Genomic DNA, 19,030 nt, shown 5'->3' on the forward strand with positions numbered 1-19,030 from the left:
CATGTATCTTTGGTTGTTTAACAACTCAATTGTTTGATACACTCACTGTTTAATATATAGTAATGAATGTACACTGATACCTATTGTAAAATATGAATGCTCATATTACCCATTAAATATTTAATAAATTCACATATTATATATCAGACTGTAAATGGTACTCATACAACTATAGAACCAAGAGTCAAAGAAGAATCTTTAAAACTTCTAATAATGTAGGATGAGTTGAATATTGCATCTACCAATGTTAATTTTCCTGAATATGCTGGAATCTCACTATAAGCCCTCAGACCTAATATTGTTTATGAAAAGGTCAAATATGCCACAGCTGTAATACTATAGTTTGAAGGATTTCAAATTCAATATAACTATTTATCTAGTTAGTGACATTAAAAGTACAGTTATTCTGACTTTCTTAATTTGCTGCAATTTCAGTAAATACCATAGGTTCTGTTTCCCTCAGAAAACTTTTAAGATGAAAGTTAGCTATTGAAATGACTAATCTATCTTGTCATGAAAAAGGTGCACTTAAATCTAACAAGGCTTCATCAAATCAGCATGAATTCAGTATTCACATGCCAGGTGATGCTGACGATTGTTCTCTTGTGAAAAATATTTTGGAAAGAAAAATATTTTAGAAACCAGAAATCGACATTTGTTATCACTTGCATGGTTTGTAACACACAGGGCCTTCTTGATTTTTATGTCCATATCTGCTTTTTTCTTACCTAGTCCTGTTCCACCTGTTTCAATTGTATCTATAGTGGTCTTCTGGATTCACATCTTCTCTAGTAGTCATTAACTACACTTCAAACAAGGACGGACCCTGTATATGATGGTGGTCCCATATGAAGCTGAAAAATCGCTGATGTTTTATTTTTACAGTACCTTTTTGGTTTATATATACAAATATATATATTTTTATATAATAATTGTTGTAATTGCCTTTGGTATTCAGGAGAATAGATGCTATACAGGTTTGTGACCTAGAAGCAATGGATTTGACCAAAAAGCCTAGGTGTTCAGTAGGCTCCACCATCTAGCTTTGTCTAAGTACATACCAGAGTGTTTGCACATGATGAAATTGATCAGGGACACATTTTTCAGAACATACTGCCATCATTAACTAGGCTCATGGCTGTAAGTTGGAAAATGTGTTTCCAGTTCTGGCTTCTCCACTTCTAATCTGGCTTCCTGCTAATGCACCTAGGAAGACACTGGAATATGGCCCAAGTACTTGGGCTCCTGCCACCCATATGAGAGACTAGGATGGAGTTCCTGGTTCTGGTTTGGCCTGGTCCAGACCTAGCTGTTGTGGTCATTTGGAGAGTGAACCAACAAATGAAAGATATTCTCTCTCTCTCTCTCTCTCCTTTCTCTCTTTCTCACTCTCACTCAGCCTTTCAAACAAATACACAACAACAACAAAAACCTAAAAGCTGGCCTTCTCTAGAGTCTAAACAATTTATAATTCATCATTCCAAAGTTGTGCTGCTGTGTATTATCACGCTGCAAGTCCAAGAGGGAAATAGAGACTTTTTAATTCCAAGTAAATATCTATTTTACCATCCAGTATCTTTCTGCTTGAACCTCAGGGCTTCTGAATGTTCAACCAAAAAATTGAAATGAGAAGAAATCCCTGCTGACATTCCACATATCTGAATGGGGCCTGTGCAGTTTAACTCATTAGGTCTCATCAGGACCCAAAGTCACAGTACCGACTCTTCCAAACCCGTGAAAAGCCCCACTCTAATTAGAGGATTCAGATAACCCAGGTTGGAAATCTCTGAGGGGGATCCTGGGACACCACTGGTCCTGAAGTGAAAATCGTTGTTTTGCTTCCATCCGCCTACCCAGTCATTGCAATGTAACTCCATACACACAGTTATACAGATCGCACAATCCAAGGATAGCTGGATTCCAACCTCTCCTTGGATGTCAGATTATCGGTCACTCCCTGATGTTACTGGGTACTCTTTCTGCTCCCTGCTCCTGTAAGTTTCCCTTTTCTGTACATTTCAGTGTGTGTTTTACATTGCATTTTACAAAGTTGGCATGATTAAGTTGATTGATCTGACTTCTTTCTAGCTGCTCTTTTCTTTAGGCTAGTTTTTTTGGTTAAAAATCATAAAGAACATATAAGACAAAATGTACAAAGAAAAGTCATGCAAATATGAATGACAATCACTACTAATACTTTGTCATATTTAAGTTGTTTTATATTTAAAATTGAGTTCATAATATAGTTTGGTTCTTCATTTCATTTCATTTAACATTATCACATAAAATATACCTGAGTAACTGAAAATATTTTAAGAGCAAATACTTTCTTACATGTTTTCCTCATTTAGTTTTCTGGGGTTGTTTTAGAAAGGATTTGTGTTTTCTTTTGTTACTATTTCTGTCTTTAATGTCTTTAAACATTAGAATATGGTCATCTAGTTTACAGTTAGGTAAACTGATACAATTATTTTAAGATTGTTGATACATATTGACAAACAGCTGTTAAATCTTTATACTAGACAGCATTCCCAGCAGGCATTAAATTGCCTGGTAGTGTGCAACCTAGTAAATGTTTACTAATTTAATAGGAGAAAAACAGCTCTGTGTTTTCAATTGCATTTCTTTTTTATATTCAAGATTTAATAGGTTCATTTATATATAAGGGAAAATATAGTAATTAGCAATTTTATTACCTATTTTGTAAACCGCATATACAGTCTCTTTAACTATAGGCTAGGGGGATTTTAGTCCTTGATATAGTAAAGATGTATTATTGAAAGGGTCAAATCTTGTCTCCAGAATAATATTTTGCATTTTAAAATAGTAATTCTGTTTGGGAATTTGAGTTTATATTTTTCACAAATTTATGCAAGTGTGTAGTATTTTATCACTGAGCCCCCAAAACTCAAATAAAGGTATTCATAGATATTTTTGTCTCCAAATTGGGTCCGGGCTATCAAAGGTATCCTGTTAGTTTGTCTAGCTTGTAGTAGTATCATATGAGTTTAAATATTGTAATGTTGAAATATTTATTCATGTTTGATCAGGTGAATTCTTATTGGGGATCATAAATAATTAGAATTATAAATATTTCATTTGAGCATTTTGTACACAATATATTTTTACACGTGTTTGTACAAAGCAGCTTAATCCATAATTAACCAGTTATACAATATATGTGTAAATGTATGGATTAGTTCCAATTTATCATCATCATCACAATATTTACTCTTAAACATTTATAATTACTAAAGTATGTTATTTGGTACTAGTAGTCAATAATTATAGAAAACAGAGTGTGCTTATGTGGAATATGAATAGTTTGACATGAAAATGTAGCATCTAGCTTCATTTTAACTCATTACCATATAATCAGTTATCTTAACACTTTTATGTTAACCCAAAAATACATACATACATTGGATTTTGGTAATTTCAATATGCTTTCACAATTACTTTTATTATTTGAAAGTGAAATAATTGTTGAAACCTTAGTCCTTTTGATTTTTTCCACCTTAAATATTTATTGCTGGTAGATGTGCTTCAACTACTGACTTCATCATGAAAGAATTTAAAAAATAAGGAATTACATGATTGTCTTGTTTCTTTGACTTATTTATCTTCTTTGGAACTCACTCCTATTTTAATCAATACTGTTTTTTATTAAAACAAATGAGCTTTTAAAACCCATGTTATCATCAAAGCCTTGCTATTAGTCTTACTTTTTTTAAGCTGGCAAAATTAGCATCACATTTTTGCAACTTTATCTGCTGGAACATTTTCTCTCTACTTTTCTCAAAATAAATTAAAACCTGAAATAGCTGAGCACACTGCAGGTGCGTCATTAAAGTCACGTGCTCTTCTCCAAGTGGTCTCAGAGAGAGACCTAATTCAGCTGTGAAATGAGAGGGAGGCAGAAGTTCAATGGAAGAAGCTTCTAGTAACTTTAGGCTTCTAGTTAGAAGGTAATTGATGTCTGCTTAGCATAGGCAGCAGCCTGCTGGAAACAGAATCCCAAGATTCAGACAGAACTAAGATGGTGCTTGATTGCACAAATGAATCTTTGGCTTTTCCCTTCACTGACGAAGTAAAGCTGTCTTCTGTGGAAATAAACTGAAGCCACCACGATGAAAACAAATTTGAGCTATATTTTTCCGGAGCGTGCAGTAGAAGGGAGTCAGCCAACATCTCTTGAATTTGGCAGAGATTTAAAAGCAGGCTGGATAGGGTGAAAGCTCTATGATGGAAAAAAGGGAAGGCTCTGTGTATGGCCTGATCGGAGCTTGCTGGCCTGGGGAAGCTGAAAGTGGGCCAGCTGGAATCAGAGCATCCCAGGGGATTCGGCTCCCTTTGGTTGGTCCTAATTTAGAAGTGGGGACAAGAACAAGGGAAGCTGGCAGTTAGCAAGTCTTGACTACTTGGTCCAGTGATTACATGGGTCATGGGTTGGCTTCCTGAACTGGTTGCTATAGATTGTGGCTATTTGGAGAGAATTGAGAACAAATTGGTGTGAGGATATAAGATACGATTATTCATGCCAGAGTGAGTATAGAAATATTGTGACAGAAATGATTGATTTGAGCTGTGTGCACCTTGCGGATGAAGACAAACGTTACCTGAGAGGTTTGAGAGGACGATAGAGGAGGCACGTAGGCATGGATGCACACAGCGTGTCCAGTCTCCTGCCACTCCTTAGCCCAGCCCGCAGGCTTTCCACAGTCCTTACTGATGATCCTTAGGCTCATCACCCATTGCTTCCTGCCTGGTTGATGATATGCACTTTCTCATATACAAACTGTTCTTTTAAACATAACGAAGTTAGTTTTCACACCCATAAGCACTCGAGATTTTCATCGTTGGGTGTGATATTTTTACGGCACATGATAGAGTTTAAAACAGTTTTGTTTTCATTGCTGTTTCAGGGGAATGCATGACTTCTATGTTGTCTGTCTCTTTTTGTTTCAGATTATGACTCATTCATAAAGCATTTAAAAATTTTAAAGGCACACCTTTCTTCCTGCTTTCCCCACACTGTGTTTCCTACTCTTAAACACTCAGGGAGGAAGAGGTTCCCAAATGCTCAGATCATTTACATGTGAGTACAGCTAGTTAGCAGGGGAGTACCATGACTCCTACAGAAGTACTGATGTTAGCAGCAGGGCGGCCCTGGAGAATCCTCCAGTGGGACACAGACTCTGTGGTGAACTTTGTGAAACGTGTGCTCTCAAAACCACAGAAGGATTTCGTCAGCTTTTAAAACATCTCGTGATGGGTTGTTCCCCTCCACCCTCCTGCTCCTCCTGCCTCCAGTGAAAATAAGTAAGATTTTCTTAATATTTGGCCTTTTTAGTTTTTGTGGTGATAGTAGTGATAATGGTTTTTTATTTTTCAAGAGAGAAAATTTAAGATTCCTATGGGAAGGCATATGTCTTTCTGACCCATTATTTTTGCCACAATCTCATGTCCAGGAGGCTTGTATTAATTTCAGAAAATTGTATGGGAAAGCAAAGAAGAAATCATATCTTTAATTTCTTATTAGAATTGCCCCTGATTGTGTGTATGTGTGTGTATATGTGTGTGTAATTTCAGCACCTTATCATGGGTTACCTAACGAAAGATCTGCGTCCTGATAGATGACATTTGTTGATTTCCTCATTGTACAGGCATAAGAGAGTGCATTTATACAAATCTGTGTGGTTTATAGCCTACTTCACATCTGGGCTGTGTAATCCATACCCTCATATGTTCTGTCATTAACTGAAATGTCAGTATGAGGAGCATCACTATATTACATACACGTTATATTAAATGTAGTATAGCTCTGATATAATCTAGCTCTAAAACAGGTCACAAAGAATGATATTGTATTTCAAATATTCACCACTTCTTCAAGATTCTTTCCTTGCAAGTCTGGGCAGAAAATTGGATTTTGCTTTTACATGAATTTAAGTCTATGGTCCAATAGCTCAGAAGTACAAAATGGGGATGTTGAATATAGATAATTTTAGTTATTGTTTGAGATTTTATGACTCCTAGAAAATCCAAGTACCAAGTATTGAAATATAGAACGGAAAAGAACAGAATAATTTTAAAGACCACTAAACTTAAAGTTAAAATAAATCTTTAAAGTATTAAAGGGAACAATTGTGATTTAAATTAATAGGAGATACAATGAAGTTTAGTTACTTTGCAAAACCAGTTGTCATTTGTATATAATACAAATTAACATTGTAAACAAATTACTGGAGAATTATTTAAAGTACTTACTAGAGAACAAATTGTTTTTAAGCACCTACAGGCACTTTAGAAGTTTGTATTAGCATGCAGATCATTTATATGCTAATTACAAACCTTTCCCTTTTCATTCATTAAGTAAATTCCCCTAAGACTGTTGTAAGACACATCACTCAATGCAGTAACTATTCATTGAGTATATATTGGATCTGTAGTTTTTAGCTTGAAGAGAATTTAGAAAGTAACTAAGAGCTTTTGAAAAATAGTGATGTTTGGGTTCCAAGATCAACCTGTTCTTACCTAATTGCTAAAAGGTAAGGACTGGACATTGTTTTTAATTTGTTTTTTGCTTACAAGCTCCCTTGCAGAATCTAATCTGTATCCAGCTTTTGAACAACTATATTATATGGAGGTAGAAAATTCTTAATACATGATTTCTCCATTCTTAAAGAATAGGTAGCACATAGATTCTCAGTCAATATTTGCTAATAGAGACAATAATTGTGTCTACAAAATGTTTACAAAAGGTGGTTAATATTTCATGAAATTTGTTTTGAGTTCAATTATATGCTGGAATAAGCAAACTGTATTTAAAGGGTTCAATAACGTTTGCTTGCTACATCAATCCCTTTACATTGTGGCATTCATGGGAGAAGAAGCTAATGTGTTGTAAGCATGCCTGGCCCACTGCAATGAAGGAACAAGGAAAGTACAGAGAACTATCGTTAAAGTATAGATTGGGGAAAAAGCAATTGCTTCGCAGTCTAAATCTATTTCACCTTGTCTTCTTTTTTCTTTCATTTAGTTTGATATTTTTAGGTCCTAGTAGTTATTTTCCACAAAAAAATTAGGAGAGATTTTGATCCCAACATTAAAGTGAGTATTTGATTGTGACTTTGTCCTTAAAACATTAAGTGGGACACTTAGTAGAGTTTTGGTTTGTTTGTTTTATAAATTCTTGAAGCATGTGTAGTTTACCTCAGTTATTTATATGATTTATTGTCTATTTTAAATATGCATTTAAATAATATAACAGAAAAGACAGCGTTGTATCATTGTGGGTAAAGCCGATGCCTACAAAGCAGGTATCCCATATGGGCACCAGTTTCCAGCCAGCTCCCTACTAATGGCCTGGGAAAAGCAACTGAAGATGGCTGAAGTACCTAGGCCCCTGCCACTCAAGTGAGAGACCTGGAAGAATCTTCTGGCTCCTGGCTTCGGCCTGGTCCAGTGCTAGCCATTGCGGGCCTCTAGGGAGAGAAGGGTGAGAACCAACAGATGGAAAAACTCACTCTCTCTCTCTCTCTCCCCCTCCCTCCCACTCTGAGTCTCTGACTTTCAAAATAAATAAATAAATCTTAAAAATATCTATATATAGTAGAGTTTGGGACATTGAATATTATGAAGCTACCCATCCTTTAATGCTTTAGAAAATTTTACTACTAAGGGCTAGAATTATATGAAAGATTGCTTTACAGTTTTAGCCCTACATCATCAGGAAGTCAGCTGTAAATTTTAGAAGGGCTTTAAGTTCACAGAATATGGGAGATCTCTGTCTCTGTCTCCCCCTCTCTGTCTCTCTAAATAAATAATAAATACTTTTTGTAAAGATTGATTTATGGTTTTGAGAGGCAGACTCAGGGACAGAAAGGAGAGATGGAGAGAAAGATCATCCACCCACTGTTCACTTCCCAAACGGTCATAATGGCAGGAGCCGGGCCCATCTGAACCAGGAGCCAGGAGTTTCTTCTGGGTTTCGCAATGGGTGCAGAGTCCACGGCCTTCCTAGCCCATCAGCAGAGGGCTGGATGGGAAGAGGAGCAGCTGGGACACAAACCAGTGACCATATGGATGCCAGAGCCACAGGCAGAGGCTTAGCCCACTACACCACAGCACAAGCCCCAGTTAGTAAATGCTTTTTAAAAGAAGCTGGTCTGTTTGGATCCTGATGAGGGCTGTCCTGGCCTGCAGGCAGTTCTTTCTTCTTGTCCACATAATCAAAAAGGGACAAGGACACTTGGAGAGGGAGCCCTGATTTCCTCGCTGGAGGCTATGCCTCACAACCTGATCACCTGTAATACCACTACAGAGGTCAGGATGTCAACCTGGGATTTCATAGAGATGTGGACATTCTGGATGTGGCAGCAGAGCATCATGGGATACCTCAACAAATGTATAACACAGTTAACATCGTCAGTATTAATGACAGTGGACAGTTTCCCCAGTTTCCCATGTTGTGAATGTTAATTATACATTTTAATTAGTTTTCTCACTTTAAAACTGGTAAATGGTGAAAGTGTATTGCAGAAATCAGCACAGTTGGAATTGTTTCAATTATTTTATTGTTGTACTCAAATTCTGAAGTGAAATGGCCTAACAAAAACAAAACTAAAAGTCTTCCCATAATGATATTTAATGTAACACTACAACAGTAGATCTTAGAGGTTTGTTATGTTTGTTCCATCATTTTATTTCTCTTCACACTCAGTTTTATCTGATTTAAAGAGGTTAATACTATAGTGTATTTCTTCCCATCCCCTCACCCATAGGTAACTTCTACATTTATTTTATACCAAAAAATTAGTATCTCATTGCTTCATCGACTCCACAAATGTTTTTGTTTCCTGTATTCATTTACTATGTTGTTTATTTAATTCCTTTAAAATATTTGTCCAGCCTCGTGTTTATTATTTTCATCCCACTCTTTGTGCTAAGACAGTAATATCAGTTAGAAACTTTTAAGTGCTGTGATCACAGAACAGCACAGAGAATTTTATGTGTGTTATTAAGCCATTCTTCAACCTTTTGTGGTATAGTGTTATTACCTCATTTTCATCAATAACTGTTCAACCCAAAGCCATACCTATAGTAATGAATACATCCAGGCCTACTTCTAGTTTGACTACAGACCTCATGTTCTTCACTGTTTTTGTAGCACCATGATGATCTTTGATACATTTTACTGTACAGATGCTTCTCAATTTAACATGGTTATAAAGCAAGCGTAGGCTGAATGTATTGTTAGTTTGAAAATGCACTGAGCAGATCTAAGCTGCTAAATACTGAAGCTCAGAGACACAGAATAGTGGTGGGGGCTTCCCCTGGTAGCCAGAGGGCAGTGTGGCAGCTGCATTCCCACTGCCTCATTCCCACCTGCCCAGGAAAAAGATCATCCTTTAACGTCTGAAGGGTCTCTCCTGATTATGTACTGCTTTCTCACTCTTATGAAGTAGAACTGTTGCTGAACTATGAAAAGTCAGGGCTCATATGTGTTGTTTTCTAAAGGATCTATCCCATCTGCCCTGAGTGAGGGCATTGGCTCAATGAGAACCTTCATTCCTGGTTATTTCAGTTTAAAACCAGTAAACAAGGTAATATTATAGTCTCAGCTCCCCCATTGTTTACAAACAAAGGGAAAATATTTTCCGAGTATTTCTTTTTGTGAAATTACTCTTCCTGCCTTCATTTCATTTATCTATGAGCATGTTAGTGTTTTTCTTATCCACTTGTCTGATCTCTTGTTTAAGAATCTAAGTCATCATGTATCCATGGGCTGTGGTTTTGCTTCCCTGATCTACTACCTTTGAGAATCTTTCCCCTGGAGGTATAATGGCCTTGCTTGCTGGGGGGAGGTTCTCTCTTACAGTTACACCATATACATACATATATACACCTTTCAGAAAGCTCTGGCTAAAGTAATTTCATTCAAATCTACACCAGGTCTGGAAAGCTTATGTTATCATATTTTTATCTTCTGAAGGACATGTTGAAATATCCTGTTAAAACAGAGACCAACAGTGTTTGATTATAAGCCAGGAAGTGCTTACCTATTTTAAACTTGGATAATAATGATCTTGTAATAGCTTCATGCAGTTACTTACGGAGTTCCAGGTGCTAAAAACTGATGGGAATGCAAATGTACCCCACTTTGAACTGTAGTTCACAGAAATTAGATTGGTTGCTATTTCTAGCACATTTTGGTTTCTATTTCTAAATTATCTCCAAGAGTTGTAAGGCTTTTCAGCCTGCACTTATCTGAGAATTGATTGATTGAGGAAAAACTATGCCTTATACCACCTGGTGCTGAGATGTTACTGTAACAGCGTTCTCTGAGTTGATTCCAGAAAACTTGTTTGGGGGTTGTTAATCCACTTCAGATGTTTCTAGAAAAGGGACTTCAGTTTGAATTTTCTTAGTCACATATTAATCCACAGATGCTCTGATCTTTTAAATTCTTAGAAAACATATTTTGTAGAAAGTTATTTTTAATTACATTCACTATTTATATGAATTGAAGTGAATATAATTATTCATTTATATTATAAATACGATTAGTTAGGATGGTAATATCACATGAGTCATGAAAAAAATTCTGTCCAGAGAATGAGATTCTATTCTATACTACTGATTATAATGTTACTGAGAGTAACAGCAACCGCTTTTTACCCAAAATGTTTGATGTGTAAGAATCTGTTCAAAGTGAAATATACATATTCTCTCACTGTATTTCCACAAACCTGTGCTATAAGATCCATTGTTATCACTACTCTACCGCTGTCACCCTAGACAAAGAAGAGTTCACTGAGTTACCCAGGGCAGTTTATTCAGGCTAAGACAAAGAAAATCTAATATCAATAAAATCTATAACAATGATTAAGAAAAAATCAGAGAAGAAGTGCTTGATTTTACATGTATCAGGATTTTTGAATGAATTTTATTGAAAGTGTTAAGGAGAATTCTAATGATAGGTAAGGTGATTTAGTTCTTTCTTAATGCTTTCTTCAGAACTAAAATGTCAATTTGATATTACAGTGAATTGCATGTGAGTGTGTGAGTGTGTGTGTGTACTAATTGGTAAGACACAGGTCTCACTAATTTTTTTTAATTTGAGAGAACTGAAAAAATGTTCTGTTTTCTTTGGAATAATTAATGGGTCTCTTGAGTATGCAGGTCCAACAGAGTATTAGACAAATCCTTTTAGGGAATGGCCAGAGAGCAATGAGCACGCTCTCCAGCACAGTCCTGTATACGTTTGTAAACTATGCACACACTTTCATCTACAAGGATGGTTTGACTGCTTGAGCAGACATCATCATCTTTTCTCACTAAAATCCAACTGAATACGCTCATTAACAATCAAACATTATTTATTATTTATTGAGTTGGAACTGTGCTGTTTGAAATGGACATATGTATGCGAAGTTTCTGTGTCAGATATCAGTAAATTGAGGTAATTGTTCTGTTAATAGCAGTTACAGTGAAACATTGGCCACTTAACAAGTGTCATTCATCGCATGCTTAAATTGTGACCGAAAGAAGAAAGATCAAGGAGTCATCCTCATTTCAAGAAACTAATAGTACAAGAAAGGAGGGTACAGTTCCTCGGTGGGGCCAGAGAGCTACTGCCTCGGCTCTGCAGGCAGTTCAGTCCCTGTCACGGCTGCTTCACTGAGCCACACTGGCACTCAAGAGTCTGAGCAAGAAGGAGGGGCCTGGCTGTGTTCCAATGAGATTGCATTTTGCAAACAAATGGTGGCTGGATTTATCCTGTGTGCTGTGGTTTTCCTAACCTTGATCTGAGTGCTGTGATAAGAATGAAGCAATAGGAAAATGAACTCATGTAGGAGTATAGTAAATCTTAACAACATTAATGAAATAAGTGTAAATACAAAGAAATATAACATACAAGAGGTCCAGAATATTCCACAGATGCTTAATGTAGTCTTTGAATATTTTAATATTTTGATATACTGTTACTGCAACTTCCAGTATTTCTATGAGGAAAATAATTATCATAATTTTAAGAGTATATTTTAATAGATAGTCAAATTCAAAATAATTGTTCTAGTACCCATTTGTTTATTAATATTCCATTTGAGTGACAGCCAAATCTCAATTCATATTACTAAAAATTGAGACATTGTGAGTGTTACAAAAATATTTATGGAACAATGTTTTCTTTTGAAAAAGACCCATTTGAGTCTGACTTGGAAATATTGTCTGTCTGCATCAGTTTGGGTGTTTAAATTTTATTATCTTTTCCTTATTTGTTTTAAAACATAGTAGATACATTTCCAGTAATTCAAGCCCCAAATAGATTTTATACAAAAGCCAAGACATAGTATTTTGTATCATAACTGAGTTCACATTACAGTTCTCTTGAAATCATTGTGAATGTTATTCAGAAAAAATACTTGAAAGCAAATGCATTGAAGCACTAAATAACTTCTTCACTATATTCTGCCAGCCAGTTATGTGGTTTCTATCAATAAAGTGCATTTTATTAAATAAGTTACTTTGTATTTTCTGGATTATTTTTGCTATAAATATATGGAAAAGTTTAAGGAGTCTCAAACGTTGCAATATCCAGAAAAATACCTGTAATATAAAGTTTGCTTTCTTTTAATGTGACAAATAGGTCTGAAAATACATATTTGGAAATGCAGTTTTAAAATCTGAAAATGAAAATTTATATCAGGAGCCTTCCAGAAGTGATTGGAGAAATCACATAAGCATAACATTGACTGTGATAATGTAATACCACTGACCTAAGAAATCAGTGAACCTAATGAGGAAGACTTCATTGTTACTCTAAACTTGTGGGCTACATGCAAAACATGTATTTAAAGGGCTACATAGAATGTCTTCCAATGCAAATTTTGAGGGAATTTTTGAGGGAAGATATATTTAAATGGCCTTACCTCTTTATTTGTATGTCTTTATTAATTATATACAATGAATTAAAATATAGTGGCTCGTTATATTTCCTACTAAGTAATCACTTTAAGTGAAATGAAAACTGCTTAGAGCAACTCTACTTTTTTAATCCGTAAAATGCTTCTTAACTTGAAAGGTAATGTGGAAAATACTTGATTGCATGCATCTAGGGGTTTTTGCTTTTGGAAAGCAAAGCAGACACCTGCATAAATTCTTAGTGTCTTGATTCTGTCTTCCAGGGGTTGGGATCTCTTCCTTATCTTGGGCTCTCTTGTTTGCTTTACAGTTGCTGCGAATGTGGCTGTGGAAGGGCTTCTTCCCTGTGCGCTGTTGCCCATCCAAGCCTAATATGGTTAGTGGTGCCTCCCGCTTTCACTCCTCTGTGCTGTCCACCTCTGTGTATCGCCGCCAGCGTTCCTTTGCTTTCTCCATTTGTGTACATTCTTAACAGTTAGTACACGCGTACACCCTAACAGTGAGAAGAAGATGGTGAAACTGGTCCCCAGATGTGAAGCCTGACAAGTGACGTCACAGTGGATTATTCCAAATAAAACACTGTACATAGCAGCACATCATCCTGATGTCAAGCTTTCATACCTCTCTTCTGAGGCTGTTAGCATGGTTCTGACGGAAAGCCAGGACACTGTAAGATTTAACATGTGTTCCGCATTTAACATGTCGCTGTTTTTGTTGTTCCATTAGTAAAAACCATATCACTCATGGAAATAAAGTGCTACTTCTGTCAAGGTGAAATCCCCTTCTCCATCTTCAAGAACCATGCGATGACCATAACGTGACTGCAATCAGCTATTGTCATAATTATCGTGGCTATATATGGCATGGGGGAAGGAAACTATGTGCAATTTAAAATGTTTTACCTTATTTTATTAAGCCTGAACTATTGTTGATGGTAGGAGGGATATTCCTAATTTGATACCAGTAAAGTGAAAAAAAAAAAAAACATTTTTGGAATCACTGGTTAAATGAGATAGTCACAATTATTTATGAAGACAAACCCTAAATATGCATCTGGATTATATAATAGTGTAGCCTGGAATGTAAAAGTCAGAAGAGAACTCTATTCACAGATTTAGAGGAACTCCTACACAATGGTGAACCTCCCTGTAAAAATTAAATACTTCAGATGATTACTTCATAGATTAAGGGTTCTAACTCCTTGCACTATTGGAATGAGTTGTCATTCATTGTCAAACTACAAAGAAAAGATAATATACAAGATGCATCTTAGAGAATTATTACATTTTCTAGATGCATTATAAGTTGTGACTTGTATTGTCTAGGCATAAGTTTTGTTGATTAAATAAAGTGTGTGAATGTGTGCAGGTGTGAAAAAAAAGTGTGTGTGAATGCGTCACTCAAGTGCACATGAGAGAAATGGTGCAATGTATACCAGTGATCTCTTGAGAACAAGGGAGAGTAAACAAGCACAGACTGATATAATTCAGAGATCTTTCTCTCAAGCTTTTGCAAATTTCATATTTGTAAAAACTTAAAGCTAATATAAAAGTATCAATTTATCTCAAAATAGTTAACTTGTCTGGGAAATTCTTAGAAGCATGGAGCTTCAGTGACAGAGCAAATAAAAACTGAAATGTGTCTGTGGCTAAAATGTTAAATGGCTTTGTATTGTGGTCTTTTCTATACTGTACTATGAAAAACTAAAAAAAAAAATGGTCGCTGAATTGCCTATTCTGCTTCAGTTTCAAATACAGTTGTTTTAAGAGATAAATTCTTATTGAAGCAATATAGGCAAAATTTATCATCTTAGGAAAAAAGAAAGATTGACATCTATGTCTACCCAGAACTAAACTCAAAAGTACCTCGATGGCTGTGTGAATGTGTATGAGTCCTTGGCTTAGGAAATTGAAGACTAAGTTTAGCTAGATTGATATGCTTTTACTTTTAAAAGTGATACCTTTTTTCCACTGCATAGTTGGCTTCACAACTAACAACTACTATTTGGAGGTTTATATAGTAAAAGGTGAAATTGTTCCTTCACAGAGAGTTCATCAGGAAACTGAAGATAAAAACCTTCTTTCTAATATCTTTCTTTGAATAATTCTAGGACTTATGGAGGCATATATATGGGTGCATGTAATGTGTGTGGGTGTACATGTATGTGTGTGTGCAAAATAAAATTTAGTCACAGATGCATTTAGGAACTCAATAAAAGACTAATAATCTTCATGGAAAGATTCATGGACCAGCTAGAAATTTTTCTTAATGCAATCTTAATTTTAAAAAAACTGAATAAAGCAAAAGAAACAAACTTTAATTTTGCATATGTAAATTAGACAATGAAAATATTGTTTAAGATTATTACTTTGGAAGAATGAAAGTTGCAAATGTTTTGATCACTGTTTGCTGAACTTCTGTTTTACAATTTCAAGTCACAACATTGTTTCAGTATAGTTGGCTTTAGTTTAGAATATACCATTAGAGATAAAAAAAAAAACTTTACCTAATGGAAATCAAATTATTGAGAAGAACCATTTTTCTACTATAGTCAGTAAAATCCTAAGAAATATGAAATCTTGTTCCTAATTTTGCATGTGTAACTATACTAGCATTTGTCAATTACTATATAAATAATTTTCAGGGAACACTGTCATCAGCATTAATAAACAGACAGTTTGATTTTGATTGTAAGAATCTCATTGTTTTCATTTATTGGAATATCACTCATGAATATATGTTTGATTCATTTTGACCTTAACGGTGACTCATATACATTAAAAACCTTTGGTACATATGTTGGCTTTTAGAAATACCTCGAGATACCGTATGGAAATCTAGGTTCCAATGAACATTATTTGAAATCCATTGATCGAGACCCTTGATTCTACAACTGGCTAAATGAAAACTTCTGTCTGGCTCAGTGGTTTTGATATTTAGTCTGTCATGTTTCCCACCAGTAAGCAGCATTTTTATTATTTTTAAAATATATAATTCTCCATTTATGAAATGAAAATTGTGATCACACGTTGCCAACATTGATCCTTCTACCTCAAGTTATTTTTCGTCCCTATAGTTTCTTGCTTTGTTGTGGCCTCCATAAACATGGTGTTAATTTTCCAAATAGTCTCCCTGCTTTGACTGAAACCTATGCAGTGATGGACACTGTTCTGTATTATTTCTGAATAAAATTCAGCACCTGTCTCTAGGATTGCCCCTGTTTTTTACAGAGGTGTCTTTTATCAGTCGTCACTGCCTTTATGCCATTGCAACTGGCTTGAGAACCTAATCATTGTTTCACTACTGAAAGAAAATATATGTTTTTGCTAATGAACAGTGTTTAGTTGATTTTTAAATGGAAATACGATGTATAATTTCTAAAATATTGTCCCCAGTTATCCCTGAGTATTTACTTAAATTTATGTTTACAGAAACCAATACATACACTTATATGTATAATACAATTATGAGTCCATATGAAGTATCCCAGAGTCCTGACATCTATTTCTTATATCAAACATATGTCAGATTGTTTCCCTCATTCACCTGTTTTCATGCTTTCCAGTGTTTTCATTTCATTTATTCCTTTTTCAGAGGCGTTCAAATGACAGGGAGAAGGGAGTTCACTATTTTGAATGTGGAAATATTTAGTTTGTTCACTTCTGTGATCTTTAGAAAATCAAGTTCATTTTTAAATACATTTTCTTACCATATATTTATGACTAGAGACATAAGCAGAACTGTAACTCTTGTTATAATAGATATTTTAAAATTTCTCTTCAGAGATGTAAAGCAAAAAACAATTTCTCTGGCAAAAAGGAGTATTAGTGATGTTAAAGTTAATTAGTAGCTTAATTTTATTTAACTGTCTTATTTATAGCATCTTGAAATTTTAAGTGAGTTGCTTTTTATTTCCACACATACTTTGCAGACATTATTCATTCAACATTACAAGATGTTCACCAGGATTTATGTGGAACATTCTTACCTTTTGTACAGCAGGACGGGAGCTAAAGGATAGAAATTAGACACTTGTAACAATTTTAGACCCCCATTTTAAAGCAGATGTGAGGATTGATTGAAATGCAGAGTATATTAAATTCTGATGGAAGGTATGCTGTGTAAAATATAACCGTGAACTATTCCAAAGTCCTATTGTTAAATAATATTGGGAAACTCAGATGATAGGAGATATTAAGTGAGCCTGCTCTGACTGAAAAATCCAGTGGAGGCACCCATATAGTAGGTAATAATTAATAGGAATTTACACATTCCAGCACTAGAACAAAACTGGTTGAAAACAAGGAGAGCTTATAGGCCAGCACCGCGGCTCACTAGGCTAATCCTCCACCTTGCGGCGCCGGCACTCTGGGTTCTAGTCCCGGTCGGGGCGCCGGATTCTGTCCCGGTTGCCCCTCTTCCAGGCCAGCTCTCTGCTGTGGCCAGGGAGTGCAGTGGAGGATGGCCCAAGTGCTTGGGCCCTGCACCCCATGGGAGACCAGGATAAGTACCTGGCTCCTGCCATCGGATCAGCGCGGTGCGCCAGTTGCAGTGGGCCAACCACGGCGGCCATTGGAGGTGCCGCCGGTCGCAGTGCGCCAACCACGGCGGCCATTGGAGGGTGAACCAAAGGCAAAGGAAGACCTTTCTCTCTGTCTCTCTCTCTCACTGTCCACTCTGCCTGTCAAAAAAAAAAAAAAAATTTTTAAAAAAAAGAAAAAAAAAAAAACAAGGAGAGCTTATAATCATATGACATAATTTAGGAAACATATTGTTAAATCAGAAGTCTAAGTCAAAATTTAATTCAACACTGAAAATAGATTAAAATCAATCTGTGAATTTGTGGAAGTATTTGAAATTGTTCAGGTACTCCTGTTAATGCTAAGGAACATTTTGCCTAAAAAGACTTTTAATAGTTTATTAATGGAAGATGTACAAATTCATGTGTGCTACACTGTTATTGAAGATGTTATCTAAACATTTCATTCATTCTTTGCAAAAACATCTTTAGTTTATGAGGCTCAATCAGCTGAACTTTTATTAAAACTAATTTTGTTTAATTGGAGAGAATCCTGATTTGAAAAAGTCAATGTATTTTCCAAAAAGCTGTAACGTTATTTAAATACTCCAGGAGCAAAATTTTTGAATAATACTATATGCAATGGTTGTGGTCATTGTTATGTCAACTCACGTTGAATAGATCATGTGATTTTAAAAAATACTAAATTAAGAGTATTTCGTTTTCAGTAAGTAAAACACAGAAATTGTGTGTACTGTAATTCTTTTGAATACTTTTCTACAGTTTTCTGAGTATAGGAAAAGCATTTCTTAATCAATTTCAACTAGAAAAACTAGTAGTGCCTTTTTCTGAGGTAGTCTGCATGTGCTCAATGAAATAGAATTACAAACACACTCCTCTTTCACCATTTTGTCCCACTCCTCCTTTTTTTAGATTAAGGTGAAAAAGCTTTCAGTGTTTAGTTCTGTAGGTAAAGCAAGGGAAAAAATCTGACTTTGCAGAGGCTTTTGTTGAGCAAGGATTTGCATTCTCTTTGGCTGTCTATTCGTTCATCTTTCCACATTGGCCACTAGAGAGCCATTTAGTCAATTACTCTTTGGGCATTGGTTCTCTGGAGTGCTTGACATTCATATCTTTAACTCATTATCAAGCCCTAGATTTATGCCCAAGAACTAAATTATTCACTGGCATCTCCATGCATGCATAAAGATTATCGTTTTCTAGTTCATATAATTTGGAAGTTTCAAATTTAGATGTTATGGCTGGGACCAAATTCTTAAGGTTGGTATTATTATTATTATCAAAGTGGTGTTATCCAACTCCTTAGAATAGGTATGCTAGAAAATGAATTAATTTCTAAATCACTCATAAGGTAATTGTGATATTTATATATCAAGCATTTCTGGGACTTTTATTGAATATTAATTAAATGATGTTAGTTATGCCTTCATGTAATATAATTTCTCATACCCATCTTCATTTCTAAAAGCTTAAACCACATTGTTTTCTGGAAGAATATGAGTATAAATGATTAAAAGATTATTATCCTAAATACAAACACTACAGATATATTAGTGCAAT

The 19,030-nt window shown here is 35.3% G+C and overlaps 1 protein-coding gene across 14 annotated transcripts in view; it reads left to right on the plus strand.

The window, feature by feature from the left end:
* The window catches only part of EPHA5 (EPH receptor A5), a 366,701-nt gene that overhangs the window by 281,467 nt on the left and 66,204 nt on the right, over positions 1-19,030 (plus strand). For 7 of the 14 annotated variants that reach the window (XM_017347528.4, XM_008267805.5, XM_089302710.1 and 4 more), the window contains one exon: positions 13,241-13,306. The exons of the other annotated variants lie outside the window; for them this stretch is intronic. In XM_017347528.4, the coding sequence (XP_017203017.4) occupies positions 13,241-13,306 (66 nt within the window). The remainder of the gene's footprint in view (positions 1-13,240; positions 13,307-19,030) is intronic. 14 annotated transcript variants of the gene reach the window in all.

Source organism: Oryctolagus cuniculus, chromosome 8 (assembly GCF_051225735.1).
Source record: "Oryctolagus cuniculus isolate XC-2025 breed Fujian yellow rabbit chromosome 8, ASM5122573v1, whole genome shotgun sequence".
In the NCBI taxonomy this organism is placed as follows: domain Eukaryota; kingdom Metazoa; phylum Chordata; class Mammalia; order Lagomorpha; family Leporidae; genus Oryctolagus; species Oryctolagus cuniculus.